The 14,494-nt window shown below is 28.1% G+C and overlaps 1 protein-coding gene across 3 annotated transcripts; it reads right to left on the bottom strand.

Moving 5' to 3' along the window:
* Nucleotides 1-1,108: 1,108 nt before the first annotated feature.
* LOC102585467 (transcription repressor KAN1-like) lies at nucleotides 1,109-7,765 on the bottom strand. Of its 3 annotated transcripts, none has more exons than XM_006345444.2 (6): nucleotides 6,790-7,765; nucleotides 6,202-6,278; nucleotides 5,458-5,503; nucleotides 5,039-5,156; nucleotides 2,373-2,472; nucleotides 1,109-1,680 (listed from the first exon to the last, which is right to left on the bottom strand). In XM_006345444.2, exons 1-6 carry the CDS (start codon nucleotides 7,466-7,468, stop codon nucleotides 1,567-1,569), a joined length of 1,134 nt encoding a protein of 377 aa, XP_006345506.1. In that variant the 5' UTR covers nucleotides 7,469-7,765; the 3' UTR covers nucleotides 1,109-1,566. The 3 variants fall into 3 exon arrangements, with proteins under 3 accessions (XP_006345506.1, XP_006345507.1, XP_006345508.1); XM_006345445.2 differs by having other exon boundaries at nucleotides 2,373-2,469; XM_006345446.2 differs by having other exon boundaries at nucleotides 5,039-5,147.
* Nucleotides 7,766-14,494: the final 6,729 nt, after the last annotated feature.

The following is a 14,494-nucleotide window of genomic DNA, read 5'->3' as shown; positions in this document are numbered from 1 at the left end:
AACCTTTCTTGAGATTCTTGAATTAGTTTCTTGAAATCTCTATTGCCACGATTTATGATTTTCATTAGTGATTCATAATTGTAGGGAGAAATTTTAGTTTGAAAGAATAGAATTCTTGGAGAAAAACTTACCTTGAAGAAGAATTTTGAAAAAGATGGAAAGAATCTTGAATGGAGTCTTTTACTTTGATTTTTCCTTAGGGTTTTGTCTTAGGGTTTGAGAGAGAAGAGAATGATGGATTAAAAGATGGAAATAGGATTGTTTAGGGCTTTATAGGAGTTAAGAAATCTGTTTTTAAGGTTTTCCTAGTGGTATAAGGAGAAGAAAATTACTTTATTTAGAATTCTCCCGTGGCTAAAACGGAACTGCAATATATTATTTAGTAAAATGATCATAACTCTCTCCTCCGAACGCGGAATGACGCAAACTTGGTGGCATTGGAAAGATAATTCAAAGACCTTTAATTTAATAGGTTATGGGTCACGTCTAAGAAGAGATATGATCGTTTGAAGTTGACTCAAAGAGAATCTTACATCAAAACTTAATCGATAAGGAAACTTTCAATTCAACTTTGTGCTATGAGATTCTAGTTACCTTAATTAATATCCAAAATCATTCCCACACTAAAGAAACAGAGCGAATACACAAGAAATAAATACACTTGATACAATGAATATAATATGAATTCGTCCTCTCTCACCTCTCGCATGATTCTATCATGTAGCTAAGAATCATAATTTAGCTATATATAAAATTATAATTAAGCCTAAACTATAATCGGTTTTGAAAATTCCTCCAAAAAAGAACATTCACACTCCTCCAAGTCCCTTGTGGATTTATTTTTATTTTTATTTTTTTGTATGTTAATGAATTTATTTTTGCTTCTAATTACTATAAATATAAATAAAATAATCACAAAAAAAATGGTGGGAAATTAATTTAGTTAATGGATTATGGACCAACAATGAATTCGCAAGAAACTGATCCTGAGATATGTACTAAGAATTTGCTTCTTGGGCATTACATTTCTTAATTATATTGATACACCATTACTTAATTTATAATTTGATGCTAGGCTAATATTTTGAATAATAATGTCCTTGTACCATAAAAAAAGCATTCTACTATTGCACCATATAAAACCATTCCACTAGAGTAGTCATTAATACAAGATAAACTCTATGCCTCACAGACAACCCAAAAACTCCAACAACTTTTATATTATTACATACTCATAAACAACCCAAGAACTCAAATTAAACAAGGAAAAAAAGTCTAATTAACAAAACTCTAGAAAAAAAATTTAGGTTGTGTGTATATATATATATATAGGTAGGTAGGTCATAACTTAGTTGAAGCTACATGGGAACTTACTTAGCCATGCTAGCTAAAGAAAACCAATTCTTTTTTTTTTTTAGTAGTAGTAGTAGCAGCTCTTAATATTTCAATCTTGATATCACATACCTTTCATCTCAAATTACAAAAAAATAACAAAATTAGAAGAATCAGCTTTAAGCCAAAAACCCAAATAAAATTTAATATATTGAAGGTGTTGATGCCCAAATTTTAGTCATGGTTCTTTTCTACCCAATCTGATCTTCCTAATGTGAACTCCAAGCTAGGGTTTTTCTGATCCAAACTGCAACCTACATAGCTCATTGCTCTTGAATATTCACATTCCTGCAATAATTTCTTCACATATTTAGTACACTTAATATCATGATTTTTATGTTGAAATGGAAGGCAATATAATTGCGACGGACCACATTGTCTAGTTATAGATTTAGTTTGGTCAAATAGGTAACCTAATCAACTTGTTTGGAATTGAGACGTATGCAGTTATGTTGGTCTAATCTAGTGTCAACTAATTCAACTATAGCAATTCTTTTCCTTTTGTTAAAATGAAAAAAGAAGTTGTAAATGTTTTACTTATAATGGTGTCCCTTTTTTCCTAGTGGAGAGGGGGATAAATTCTCCACATATATAGTGGGTGAGTTCATTATTAAAACATAGAAAAGAGAAGAAAAATAAGGGGTCATTAATAAAACATTTTACAATTCACATTTCTATTGATTGAAGGCTAAATAATGTGTTTTGCTTGATATCACAAGGATTAAATTATAATTAACCAAATAACCAAGGAACCAAAAGTACTATAATTCCCTTTTTATTTTAAATATTGAACATCTTCTGAAATTTAAATTATAATTTTGAAGCTATAACATCAATTAAACATTTGATAGTACTTCCATGCAAAGTAAAATGAGGAAAACACTAGTATTACATTAAAAGATAGGGTTATTCAAAATGTACGTAAGTTGATCTGAACAATATGTTTATTAGGAAAAACGAGAAGAGATTGAGGGAAGTACCTCTATATGGTGGCCAAATCTTTGTTGAGATGGAAAAGATGATGATCTGATGAGTCCATTTGATTCGTTGAAGCTAGCTTGTGATAATCTTTCTCTACTACTGAAAATTTAAGTAGAAAATAAACTTTATATACTATAACATATACTTTTAAAGTTTTCGCATACTCCTTAAGAGAAATATTTATATTATAAGATCATTTATTTAAAAATAGAATGAATTAAGCACATCAAGGGATTTTGGGCTTCTTTCATCTCACAATCAGCCCATTAGTGTACTTTTTCGCTACTCCAAGCCCATTACTCTTCAACCCGTTATCATCCTACCCCTCGGGAGGATCAATAGTCTTCTCATTTCTTAGTATATAGCTTAACTCAAATGCTCAATCTATCGATGAATGATAAAAGTGTTTAGTCATTTGAGCAAGTCTCGCTTGTCCCGTTATTTCTCTCTCCTTCACCATCAACACTCTTTTTTCAAAAGAAAAAAATGACGATGGATAGAGAACTAAAAAGAATTTGGATCTAGTAAACCCTAGAACTAGACTAATTACAGGTGAAGATGGGGTAAGAGAAGTCTAAATACACTTATTTTTTTATTAATGGTGCAAGAGCTTTCAAATTTTTTTTTATAAATGGAGTCATTTGCAATTTTGTCTTAGCTTTATTTTATGATGATTTTTAATTTTTGTCGTTCATAACAAACAGTGTTTCCACGGGATGTAAGTTTATATTTTCTTATATATATCATAATGTCCTATATTTATGTCCCAACATGACTTCAAATTTAAAGAACTTTATGTCTTATTAGACATAAATTATATTGTTAAAAAGATAAAAATTGAAGACCAACATCTGAAGGCGAAAAATTAAAGTTCAACCTATTAAAAGACTAAATTAAAATCCAACTCATCCAAGAAAGCCTTAGTTTCCTGGAAAACAGTGTGCAAACCACATGTTGCAGGTGGACTTAATATCATTGACACTACGTCAAAAATGATCTTTAGCGGCAATTAATTAATGACAATAGCTTAATTGTCACTAAATATGTATTTTTAGTGGCAATTAGCACTCTTTGTATATACCCCTAAAGTCTTTAGCAACACTGGATCTAATGACACTTAACTAATGCCGGTAAAGCTAGACTTTAGCACTCTTTATTAATGTGTCTATTTATTGCCGCTAAAAGCTATTTTTGACTGAGTCTGCAAAGACACTGGGGGTGGGAAGTTCTCTACCAATAAGATGTATACCTACCTTATGCCTATTTTCTCAAGAGTATGGAAGAACATTACTTATATACATAATTAAGGTTGAAATTGAAGTGTTCGAGTGATACAGTAACACAAATTAAGATATTTATATTTGCATTTAAAGTCAGAGTATTAAGTAATCAAAGGAAAAGGACAATTTATAGAGCAAGTTTTCCTAATACGTACGTAGAAGCTACATTTCAAATTTCAAATAACAAGAAAGATATTACATATTATATATTATTATTAACTATATACACATAAGAGACAAACACACGTCCATAGAAACAGCATGCATAAATAAATACTTTAATTAAACAAATGTATAACTTTGAGAAAAGGAGGCACTTAAGTCAAGAGACAGGTCTTTTTTTTTGGACATATATGCTAAAGTCTCCTCGTGAAGAGAATAACAACAAAGTAAAGTAAAAGGGTTTTGTCTATATTAAATTTAATTAGAAAATTAAATTCATTAATTCCAAAATGCAAAGAAAGAGAAAAAAGAAAAGATAAAGTAGTTGTTGCAGTAATTAAATACTACACTTTAATTTATGTAGTACTATTATATATGTTTCTTTAATAAAAAATAAAGGGCGTACATATGTTGAAAAATCTTCAGGTGAAAAAAGAAAAAAGAAATATAATAAAAAGAGAAGAAAAAAAAGAAGCAAAAGCTGCCACAAGAAACTCTTTATATAAGTATATAATATTAATATATTTAGAATAATTATAAAATGAAGTACGTGGGTTTGCATTTCTAAAGATTCATGCAAAAAGTAAAAGAAAATATGTTTTATCAATTTTATTCATCATTACTTCAAAAGTTAATTATGTACGTGTGAAATATTTGCCCCGTGAGACCAATTTTTTTTTATCTCAATCCATTTTATTTGTTTACTGTATTAAAAATATATTTGTGTCCACATTTTTATGTGGACGTAAATATATATTAAACAGAGCTACATTTAACTATACCTTTAAAGTGTCTTAATTGTAAAAATACTTCTTATACTTCAAGTGTATAGACATTAAATTCAACCTATTATAGCATTTATATATACTACTACATATTATTAGGTTATCAATTACTCCCTTCGATCTAATTTGGACACGTAATTTAGAAAGAAAGAAAGACTTTTAAATTTTGTGATATAAATTCAATAAGCAATATGTAAATAAAATTTGAAGTCATTATTTCAAAATATAATTATTTTTTAGACAGACTAAAAAATGAATTATGTCAAATAAAACGAGTCGAAGTATTTTATCATAACTATTTATGTGTAACTACCTCATCAACGACCTGATTACCTAATTATTTTTATATCATCAGTGTATATAACGTAAACGCCATGAAAATCAAAAGACATGATCATTTATTCAAAGATTTATATATAATTTATGTGTCAATTGTACCTAGAGGAGTTGCTCCAAAGAGTTGTAGAAGGTTCATCACATCCATCTGATGGACCTCTTTGATCCAAAATCCTGTCTATAGCTAACAGATCTTCTTCACCTGATCCATCTGATTGCCCTTAATAAATTACCGATAATAAATTAGCGACAGACAAATTTTATTCATAACAATAATAATAATATATTTAGTGTGATTCCACAAGTATAAAGTGAACGTACGTAGATAAGTCTCAATCTTTATAGGATAGAGAGATGGTTTAGAAAATTTCTATCATTAAAAGTGCTAGCAAAAATCTGTTACTAATCCTATTTAATAATGAGTTAGTGATGGGTTATCAATAATACGATTAGCTATTAAGTTATTTAACGATAAATATAGTTATTAATTCCTTTTTGAATATAGTGAATTAATTAATTACCTGAGGAAGCTGCAGGTTTGTCAGTGGTTTTAACAGTGCGATACATCTGCATTAGAAAAAAAACATTTTAGAATTTTAAACAACAATTCAATAAATACAAAAAGATTCCATTTATACCCCCATATATCTCCTCACTCTCTCACACTCTCGGGTGAAGCTAAGATTTGAAGTTTATAAATTCAAAATTCTAATTTTTCGAAAGTATCCCGTCAAAAACTACATATTCAATAAACCTAAGACAAATACACAATCTAAACTAAAATTATTGAGTATAGTCAAACTCATAACTCATATTTTAGCTTCACCCCTACTCACACATAGATATATACGAGGGTAAAGCTATGTAGGAGTACGACGTAAAATTACACTATATATAAAAAGATATTTTATTTACTAACGGTTGCTTCAAATCACGAAAAAAATAATATTGTGACTCAAAATGTTTCATAATTCATTAATCACGAGGTTGATGTTTATGATAAGGTAACAAGAAGTATTAGTATTATTATTATTATTATTATTGAATAATGATGACTTACTTTTGTCTGTTTTCTTTTTCTTTATCTCTCTGCTATACTATCAGACTTGTTTTCTTTAATTCAGTCATTCATTCACTGCATTTTTCATCGATTACTGTGCCACATAAACAATTCACCCACACAAGAAGAAAAAAGAAAAAGAAAAATAGATTTAATTAAACTGAATTTTCCTTTTACATTTTTTCTTGTAATTTATTTATTTTACCTGCAAATGACTTTTGACATGAGCTAGAGTGAGATCTTTGACATCCATTAGCTCCAAGACTGATTTTGGAGTAGCCCCTAATTAAAAATTCAAGAAAATTCAACATTAGAATTAAATATGCAATTTTTAGTATATTATTAAGCAACAATAATTTTAAATGCACTAAAATGTGATGATGAATATGAACATATATGAACCTAAATTGCAAAAGTCATGTATTGAGTTACAATAGTGTAAAAAATAAAAATAAAAATTGAATCTATCAAATTTAAATCGTGAATCTTTTTTTCGAAACTATTAATATCATTAATGTTCTCATCACTTCTCTCATCAAACCTAATGTACCCTAAAAATCAAATCAAATCAAAGGAAGTTGGAAAAAAAATCAAGATAAAGATTTGGGGTTTACTTTCATGTCCATTGGCCACCAAAAAAACATCAAAAAAAATAAAATGAAATTTTTACAAGATAACTCAAACTAGGAGATGAAAATTAATTTTAAGAATTGAAGTTTTACTTTCATGTACACAAACAAGTGCATTATATATGTAAAAAAAAAAAACTCAAAGTAGGGGATAGAGTTTTTACTTTCATGTCCACCAAGAAGCTCAACAGCATGAACAAATCTAGCATGAAGTGAAGTTGTCCATCGCATTCGCGGTGCCCTCATGCTTCTTTTAGTTGGAAATTTAGGTAAAAATCTTGATCTCATCATCAAACTATTTTCATGATGAGAAGAAGGTGAACCTAATCCAACTCCATTATAATATTGGTTATGTTGATTGTGAAATCTATTAGCCACAATAGGTATCCGAGAAGAAGAAACATTTGTACCACATGAATTATTCAAAAATGATAAATGATCCAAATTATTAATATAAGGTGTTGAATAAAGGGATCCAAATGATGATAATCTCTTTGGATCTTTCTCCAAGAAATTAGAAAATGAATCTTGATGATGATGATGATAAATAGGAATACCCTTTATGGGGTCTAATAAAGAAACCCCATGTGGTTGATGATTAATCATATAACAACTATTCATGTTTTGGCTTTGTTGGAGAAAAGGGTTTCTTGAAAAACTCCTATTTTCTTCATTATTAGTAGTTGGATGAGCTAAAGAAAGCTCAGTCAGACTATTATGTGTTGATGATGATGATTTGTTTGAGGAATTAGTATTATTTGGAGGGCTAATATGGAGAGAAAGATCAGGGATTTGTTTTGATGAAGATGAGTTTGGTTGAACAAAAACCCCTTCTAAGGGCATCTTGGATATGACAAATTCAAGATTTGTTCTTTTTTATGATGTTTTTGGCTTTAATACCTCAAAAACCCCAAATTGATGAAATATAAAAGTAAAAAGTTGCACACATACACAAGATGTGGAAAAAGAAAGATGAACAAACTTCAAGTTTGATTCTTGATGATAGATTTAGGTGGAAAAAGAGTTAGGGAGAGATTGTTAAAAAGCTAAGTGTAAGTGAAGAAAAAGTGAGGGGCAAAGATTTTGAGTTTATCTTTTATCTTCTTTTTAAGTGGACATGTTTGTGAAAAAGGAAGAAGAAGAAGGGATAATGGTGTTTGTGAAAACAATAGAAAAAAAAATATTTGTTTTGGTAATAAATGAAAGAAAGGAATCAAGAAAGGCTTTATGGAATGAGAAAAAAGGAAGAAAGGGATAGGAGACTTGTGTTCCTCGAGAAGTACTGTTTATTAGAAAATGACACTTGAACACAAGGCTCCTTTCTCTTTCTCTTTCTTGTTTTGTCCCTTTTTTTTTTAATCTGATGTTCGGTATTCGTATTAGAATTCGATTAACTCAGATTCACACTATATAGGACCCCATTTAGAAGGAAGCGCTCTCTATCAAATATTTTTACATATTCATATCTCAAATCTAAAACATTTGATTAAGACAGAAACAACTTCATTCACTACAACACATTTTCGATAGTTTCTTTCTCTTTCTTCTATATAGTAAAAAAATAACATAAAACAAAGCAACCTAAATTATTGGTAACAAATTTCTTACGTTATTGATACACTCTTTAAAATTAATATAAAATTTATAATCATGAAAATAAATATTTTTTGTTTTTAATTTGTTTATCTTATTTTTTTTTAGTTTGTTTTAAAAAAATGAATCTTTCTTTTTTTAGCAACTCTTTAATTTAACTTTTCAACATGTTGAAAACATCAAAATTAAAGCACATTCTGGTACATTATACATATCTTTAGTTTAAGATTCAAATTTTTTTCCTTATTTTCTTAAATTTCGTCTCCAGTCACAACCAGATAAACAAATTTAAACAGAGGAAATATCTGATAAATTCTTGAATTTTATGATCTTAAATTTGTTACGTGTATACTATATATTGAAATACCCTTTAAATTTTTTGATTTTATGTGAGATTTTTATTAATTAAAATTAAATAATTACAAAAAATAAAGAGTAAGACAATTACAATAAATTGTAAATAAAAATGAAAAAGATGAAGGGTCACTTTTTGATTGATTTTCCTCTCCGTAGAGAACGGGTTAAAAATGGTTGAAGAGTGAAAGAGACACTCATCTCCCCTTGATTCTTTTTCTCCCACTCTCTACGCTTCTACTTCTTGTCTTTTTATGTGTTTCTATTTCATTTTTTACCCAACATTAAAATTTATATATAGTCTGTATCGAGTGTTTACACCAATATCAGATGATACATGACAATACTAGGTGTGCACTTAATTTGCCCATGCATTTATCTCACTTAAGATGGTAAGTTTATATAGTTTGTTTCTTACTATGTATTTTTTCAGTGAGTTGATCATTCGGTAAGAAATGAATAAAAAAATTTATGTTCTATAACATAAATTTCTCACTGATTTGCTAGTAGTGAGTGTACAAGTACACAATGGGAGTCGGGGAAGTTTTTACCCCATATAACGGTCTAAACCTTATTTTTAAAATTCGTGTTTAATCGAACAACACTACATAAATTGGCATATCAAGAGTATAAGTTATAGTCTATGATAAATAAATGAGATTAATAGCATGGAAAAATAAAAATCTACCCTACTAATTAAGCTAGAATAAATTAAAACTTACTGGTAGTGTAGTGTCATAATTAGTTTTATTGTCCATGTATGTAACTTATATTTTGTTTAATAAGTTAGGTCAAACTTAGACATATGCAATAAAGAAAATAAATGTAATATATATGAACATTAAAGTACAAGTGAGGCATTGACTTGAGAAATTAAAGGTAAGAGGGAGAGTGTGAGAACCACAAAAAGGGGTATTTGTTCTCTAGTAATAGAATAATATATATGTGGTGTTAACATGTGCACAAACCTAAAAATAATTAAAACACACACATATTATCTTCTAATTACATTATTTCATACTCCCAAATATTCCCTTCTAATCTTTCAACAACTTTGTCTGGCATCTTGGGTTTTAATATGTCTTCCTTCACATGATCATACACCACTAAATATGAATCATATCCACACACAACTATTAATGTTTTCAAAGCCCTAGGCTAAATCAAAGCATTTCTTTATAATTATCATTTTACTTTCTTTTATTCTAAGATGATATATTCGGATAGGATCAAACTAATTATGTATATATGCATTTACATTGTATAAATTAAAAAAAGTATTTTTATCATCAGTCATCATAGGCGAAAAGAGTGATCATGTTTCGTAAAGGGGGTCATTTGGATTCCCTTCGTCAAAATTCTTTTACTATAAATATACCATATCAAAATTATTCGTTATAAATATATGATATATATTGAATTTCTTTCATCTTTATTCATATATTTACTTTTTATATTTTCAATCCCCTTGCGAATTATATGGCTCTGCTACTGATCATGAAGTTAGTTATCAATTTAGTAAGTAATTATCAATTAAATGTTCATGGACATTTTTACTCCCTAGTGTGACACCTTTTTTTCTTTCTTATGCATTGTGATTCCTACTTGGTAATAAAAACATTTTATTTACCAAAAAATAAAAAAAAAAGAACTTATGAGCAATGATATAATTGTATTTGTGTGATCTATAGGTCATAGTTCGAACTGTAGAATTAATTATTAATGCTATGAATTATGGCAATTGTGTAAGATATACCTTTTCTGATAGTACAACTTTTTTCTAAAATCCTAAGTAAACGTGGAATACATTATATACCGAGCTAATCGTTTTAGTGTGACGTGACTATGTCCAATGTTACACTAAATGACATTAGTCTATAGGTGGTGCTTGGCTGGAGCATTTAATGCTAATGTTTTGGTACTATGCTTTGGTATATAATTTTATATTTTTAGGTCTCCTATTTTCGAAAAAAACTTTTGCCCTAAAATATATTCCATTGGAAATACTGTTGTAGACAAACTTGTATGAATTTTAAGCTTTGGGTAATGTATTGCCTACATAAACAGTATGGAATGATGTACACTTGAAGTTTCTGTCGGAATTTCACTATTATCAATCATTATAAAATAATTTATTTTTGAGTTTTAACTCGATCATATCAGCACTAGAACATCAGATCTCCTCAGAACGTCGAAGTTAAGCGTATTTGGGTAAAAGTAATACTAAGATGTGTGATTTCCTGAGAAGTCTTTGTGTTGTATCCCTCCTTTTAATCAGTGGTCTTGGGTTCGAGCCTTGGGTATGGAGAGAATCTTGTTGGGAGCTTCACTCCTGAACGGGCCCTGCAGTGTGATCCAGGTTTAGTCAGAGCTTCAATACGGACTCCGAACACCTGATGAAAAACCAAAAAAAAATTCATTGTAAGTACGTTTAATATGCCTCCATGACCATGAAGTTGCGGTGGAATAAATAAATTTTATCCCCTTAACTAAAAGTTTTAAATTCGAACTTTAGAAAGATATTTAATCATGATAAGAACGTTTTTCTTTTGAGCAAATTTTAGGTTTAGCAAACATAAAAATCATATTTGTATGTTATAGCTATAGTTTAATTTGTATAATTGCGCTCCATAGCAAACTTTATGTTTGCTATAGAGCATCAGATTTGTATAAATCACTGGCAGCCTCTCATTTGTATAAATCGTAGTCAGCCTCTTGTTTGTGTAAATCCCTTGCAGCCTCTCAATTCAATTGTATATATGTAACTACTATGTATATGTATCAATGTTGTGTTTGTATATCTGCATAAAATTTGAATTTGTATACAATTGAATCGAAATAAAACATTTGTATAACAAATCTCTCTCTCTCGCTTTATACAACACAAATTATACATTGTAATTTGTATAATTTGTGTTTGTATAAAGCGATAAAGAGAGAAAGGCAAAAGAGAACTGGTAGGGAAAGATCTATATTTGTATAATTATAAATGTATAGGACGAAAATATATGTATTTATATATGTAGTTTTCTCTCGCTTTATACAAACACAAACACAATTTATACATTTGTGTTTGTATAAAGTGAGAGAGGCGAGGGAGAGTGACGAGCGAGATTCGCTAGGGAGAGAGAGAAATGACAATTGTTTACTACGAGTTACAATTAAATAAAACTATAATTATAGCATTTAATTTAAAATTTATAGTTTGTTATTTTATACCATTTTCCCTTTTCTTTTAATGGACCTTCTACCAATTAGTTGGAGCACCAAAATGAGAGTCGCACACCAAAAAGGCATACCCAAATAACAAAATATGCCTCCACACATTGATATATTGCTTTTAGTTAGTTAGATTTTATTTATTTCATTTTTATTTATCTCAATGTATTTTAGTCAAAAGGTGTTTGGTCTCTTACATTCAATCACAATTTACGATAATTGTGACACATTTTTTGCATCTGATTTAAGAAATTAAAGACATTCAATAGTCCAAATCAACTATGCTTTCTAATTCAATTTATGTGACACAAATCAAATTTCAAGGATCAAACAAGATAAGTTTTGAATTTTGACTGTGCATGAATTCGGATGTGGCATCTTTAATTATTTTTTTTTAAATTCACATATTTGAAAACTACATAAAAATTATTATAAGACAAATTAATTAATAATTAAAGGTATTTTAAAAATACATGAAAATATTACAGTTAAAGAAAAATTTATTTGAATCTCGAAATTTAAAAGATTTACATTAATTGAGATGAAAGGAGTGTATATTATCTCTTCGTACGTACAATAGGTCCCTGATAATATATAGTGAAAATTTAATGACGATATAAGATAAATTATTAGTTGATGATATGTTTAAGCTTTTCTAAAAAGTGTATCTTATAATTTAATTAAAATGATACATGTCATTTTCAATTCGAAATTAGATTATATTAAACGCAAAGTAACTATTAAAATTTTCGAAAGTCATTATCATACTACTTTTGGACATTTCTATTATACATACATGATACATGAAAAAAGGAGAAAAAATATATTTAAAAAAGAAGTTGATTAAACAATTGTTCAATATTGAAAGGAAAAATTGTCCACATGCATACATTTATAATTGGGGTTCACTTTGAAAAGAATGTAACATAAAAGGATATGGAATACCTTACAAGTACTTTATTATATTTTAAAATATTTTTGTACAATTTTATATACTCATTCCCTATCAGATCAGAACCATGAGATTTAAAGGGTCCCATGTGATAAAACATTTTAAAGAAAAAAAAATACGACAAAAATCAATCATATTTTTATTATTAATATAGTTTTTTTATTATTATTTATTTATTTATTTATTATTATTATTATTATTATTATCTTTTCAAGCTTACCCGTTTATAAGATTTTTGGTCTCTAACCTATTGGTAAATTTTTCTTTTGCTTTTTGTGATATGTCATTCGACATAATTATTTTTTAATTGATTAAAATGTGTGTTTTCGTCTCTTCAGATATAGAAGATATATTATATTTAATTATTTTTAAATTATATTATTATCAAATATAAAGTAACAATAAACTTAATACGTATATTTCGCATTAGTAACTACATAGTTGAACAATTAATACTTATTGTAAATTTGTGAATATTCACAAAAATAATGGATTGAAAATGCATGATTTAATTAATTGAAAGTTTAGTTTACTTAGTTAGACATCATAGAAGCAAAGAATTTATCGATAATTGAGGGCCTAAAAATACTATCTTCCGTTTTTATTTGTTTGACCTATTTTTCTTTTTGTGCATTTAAAAAAGAATGACTCTTTTTTAAATAACTCTTTAATTTCAATTTTGTTTACCCAACATGTTTAAGAATTAAAATTACAAAAATTAAAAAAAATTAGCAACTTAATCTTTTCTTTTGTTGCTCCAATAAATTGTGATAGTAACAACTCGATAGAAGCTCTCTTTTGATTGTCCAAATTAAATGATAGAACAAAGAGACAACAAGAACATCAAGATCAACTATTGTTATAGAGAGGGTTAATCATTAATTTAAAATCACAAGATTCAAAAGACTTCTTTATTTTTTTAAATATCGTATCAAATCAAAATAGGTAAAAAAAATAAAAAATGCGCAAGTATATGTATAGATGCAATTTTTCAAAGAGTTGGTTCAGTGCAAAACAAGTAAAAAAAATTCATGGTCTGTAGTAGGGGTGTTCATGGTTTGGTTTGGGTCGGTTATTGGTCAAAACCAAAACCAAACCAACTTAATCGGTTTTAAAATTATCAAAACCAAACCAAACCAAATATAATATACATTTATCGGTTTGGTTGTTTTCGATTTTGGTTTGGTTTGGTTCGGTTATTCGATTATTAACCATACATAAAAATAAAAGAAACAATTCATTCAAAACGTGAAAAAAATGACAACAATCCATTCAAACAAAAAAATAGTTAGAATGACTGGCATTACAGAACTTTCAATTATTGAATTTACTGAATAAAACTTCAAAATTCACTATTTTGGCATAGAAGGAAGAGACAATGACATTTTCAGTCCCACAAAGAATTTCCATAGACACTCATATACATGAAACCAATAAGAAAAATGTTCTCACCTTGGACATTTTTTCTTTCATAAGTAAATTATAAATAAATTTTGATGAAACATATATAAAATCTTTAAAATTGTTTATGAATATAATATATTATGTATGTATAATAATAAAATTTATGTATATAACTTGTTGGTTCGGTTCGGTTATTTCTTCGATTTTTTTCGAACAAAACCATAACCAAACCAAATACTATCGGTTCTTAACAATCTAAAACCAAACCAAACCAAAACCCAAATTAAATCGGTTCATTTAATCGGTTTGGTTTGGTTTTTCGGTTTGGATCGGTTTTTATCCAAACC

The sequence above is a fragment of the Solanum tuberosum genome, unplaced genomic scaffold (assembly GCF_000226075.1).
Source record: "Solanum tuberosum cultivar DM 1-3 516 R44 unplaced genomic scaffold, SolTub_3.0 scf00069, whole genome shotgun sequence".
NCBI lineage: Eukaryota > Viridiplantae > Streptophyta > Magnoliopsida > Solanales > Solanaceae > Solanum > Solanum tuberosum.
The sequence above is the reverse complement of the archived record's forward strand: the minus strand, read 5'-3'. Positions and strand labels throughout refer to the sequence as shown.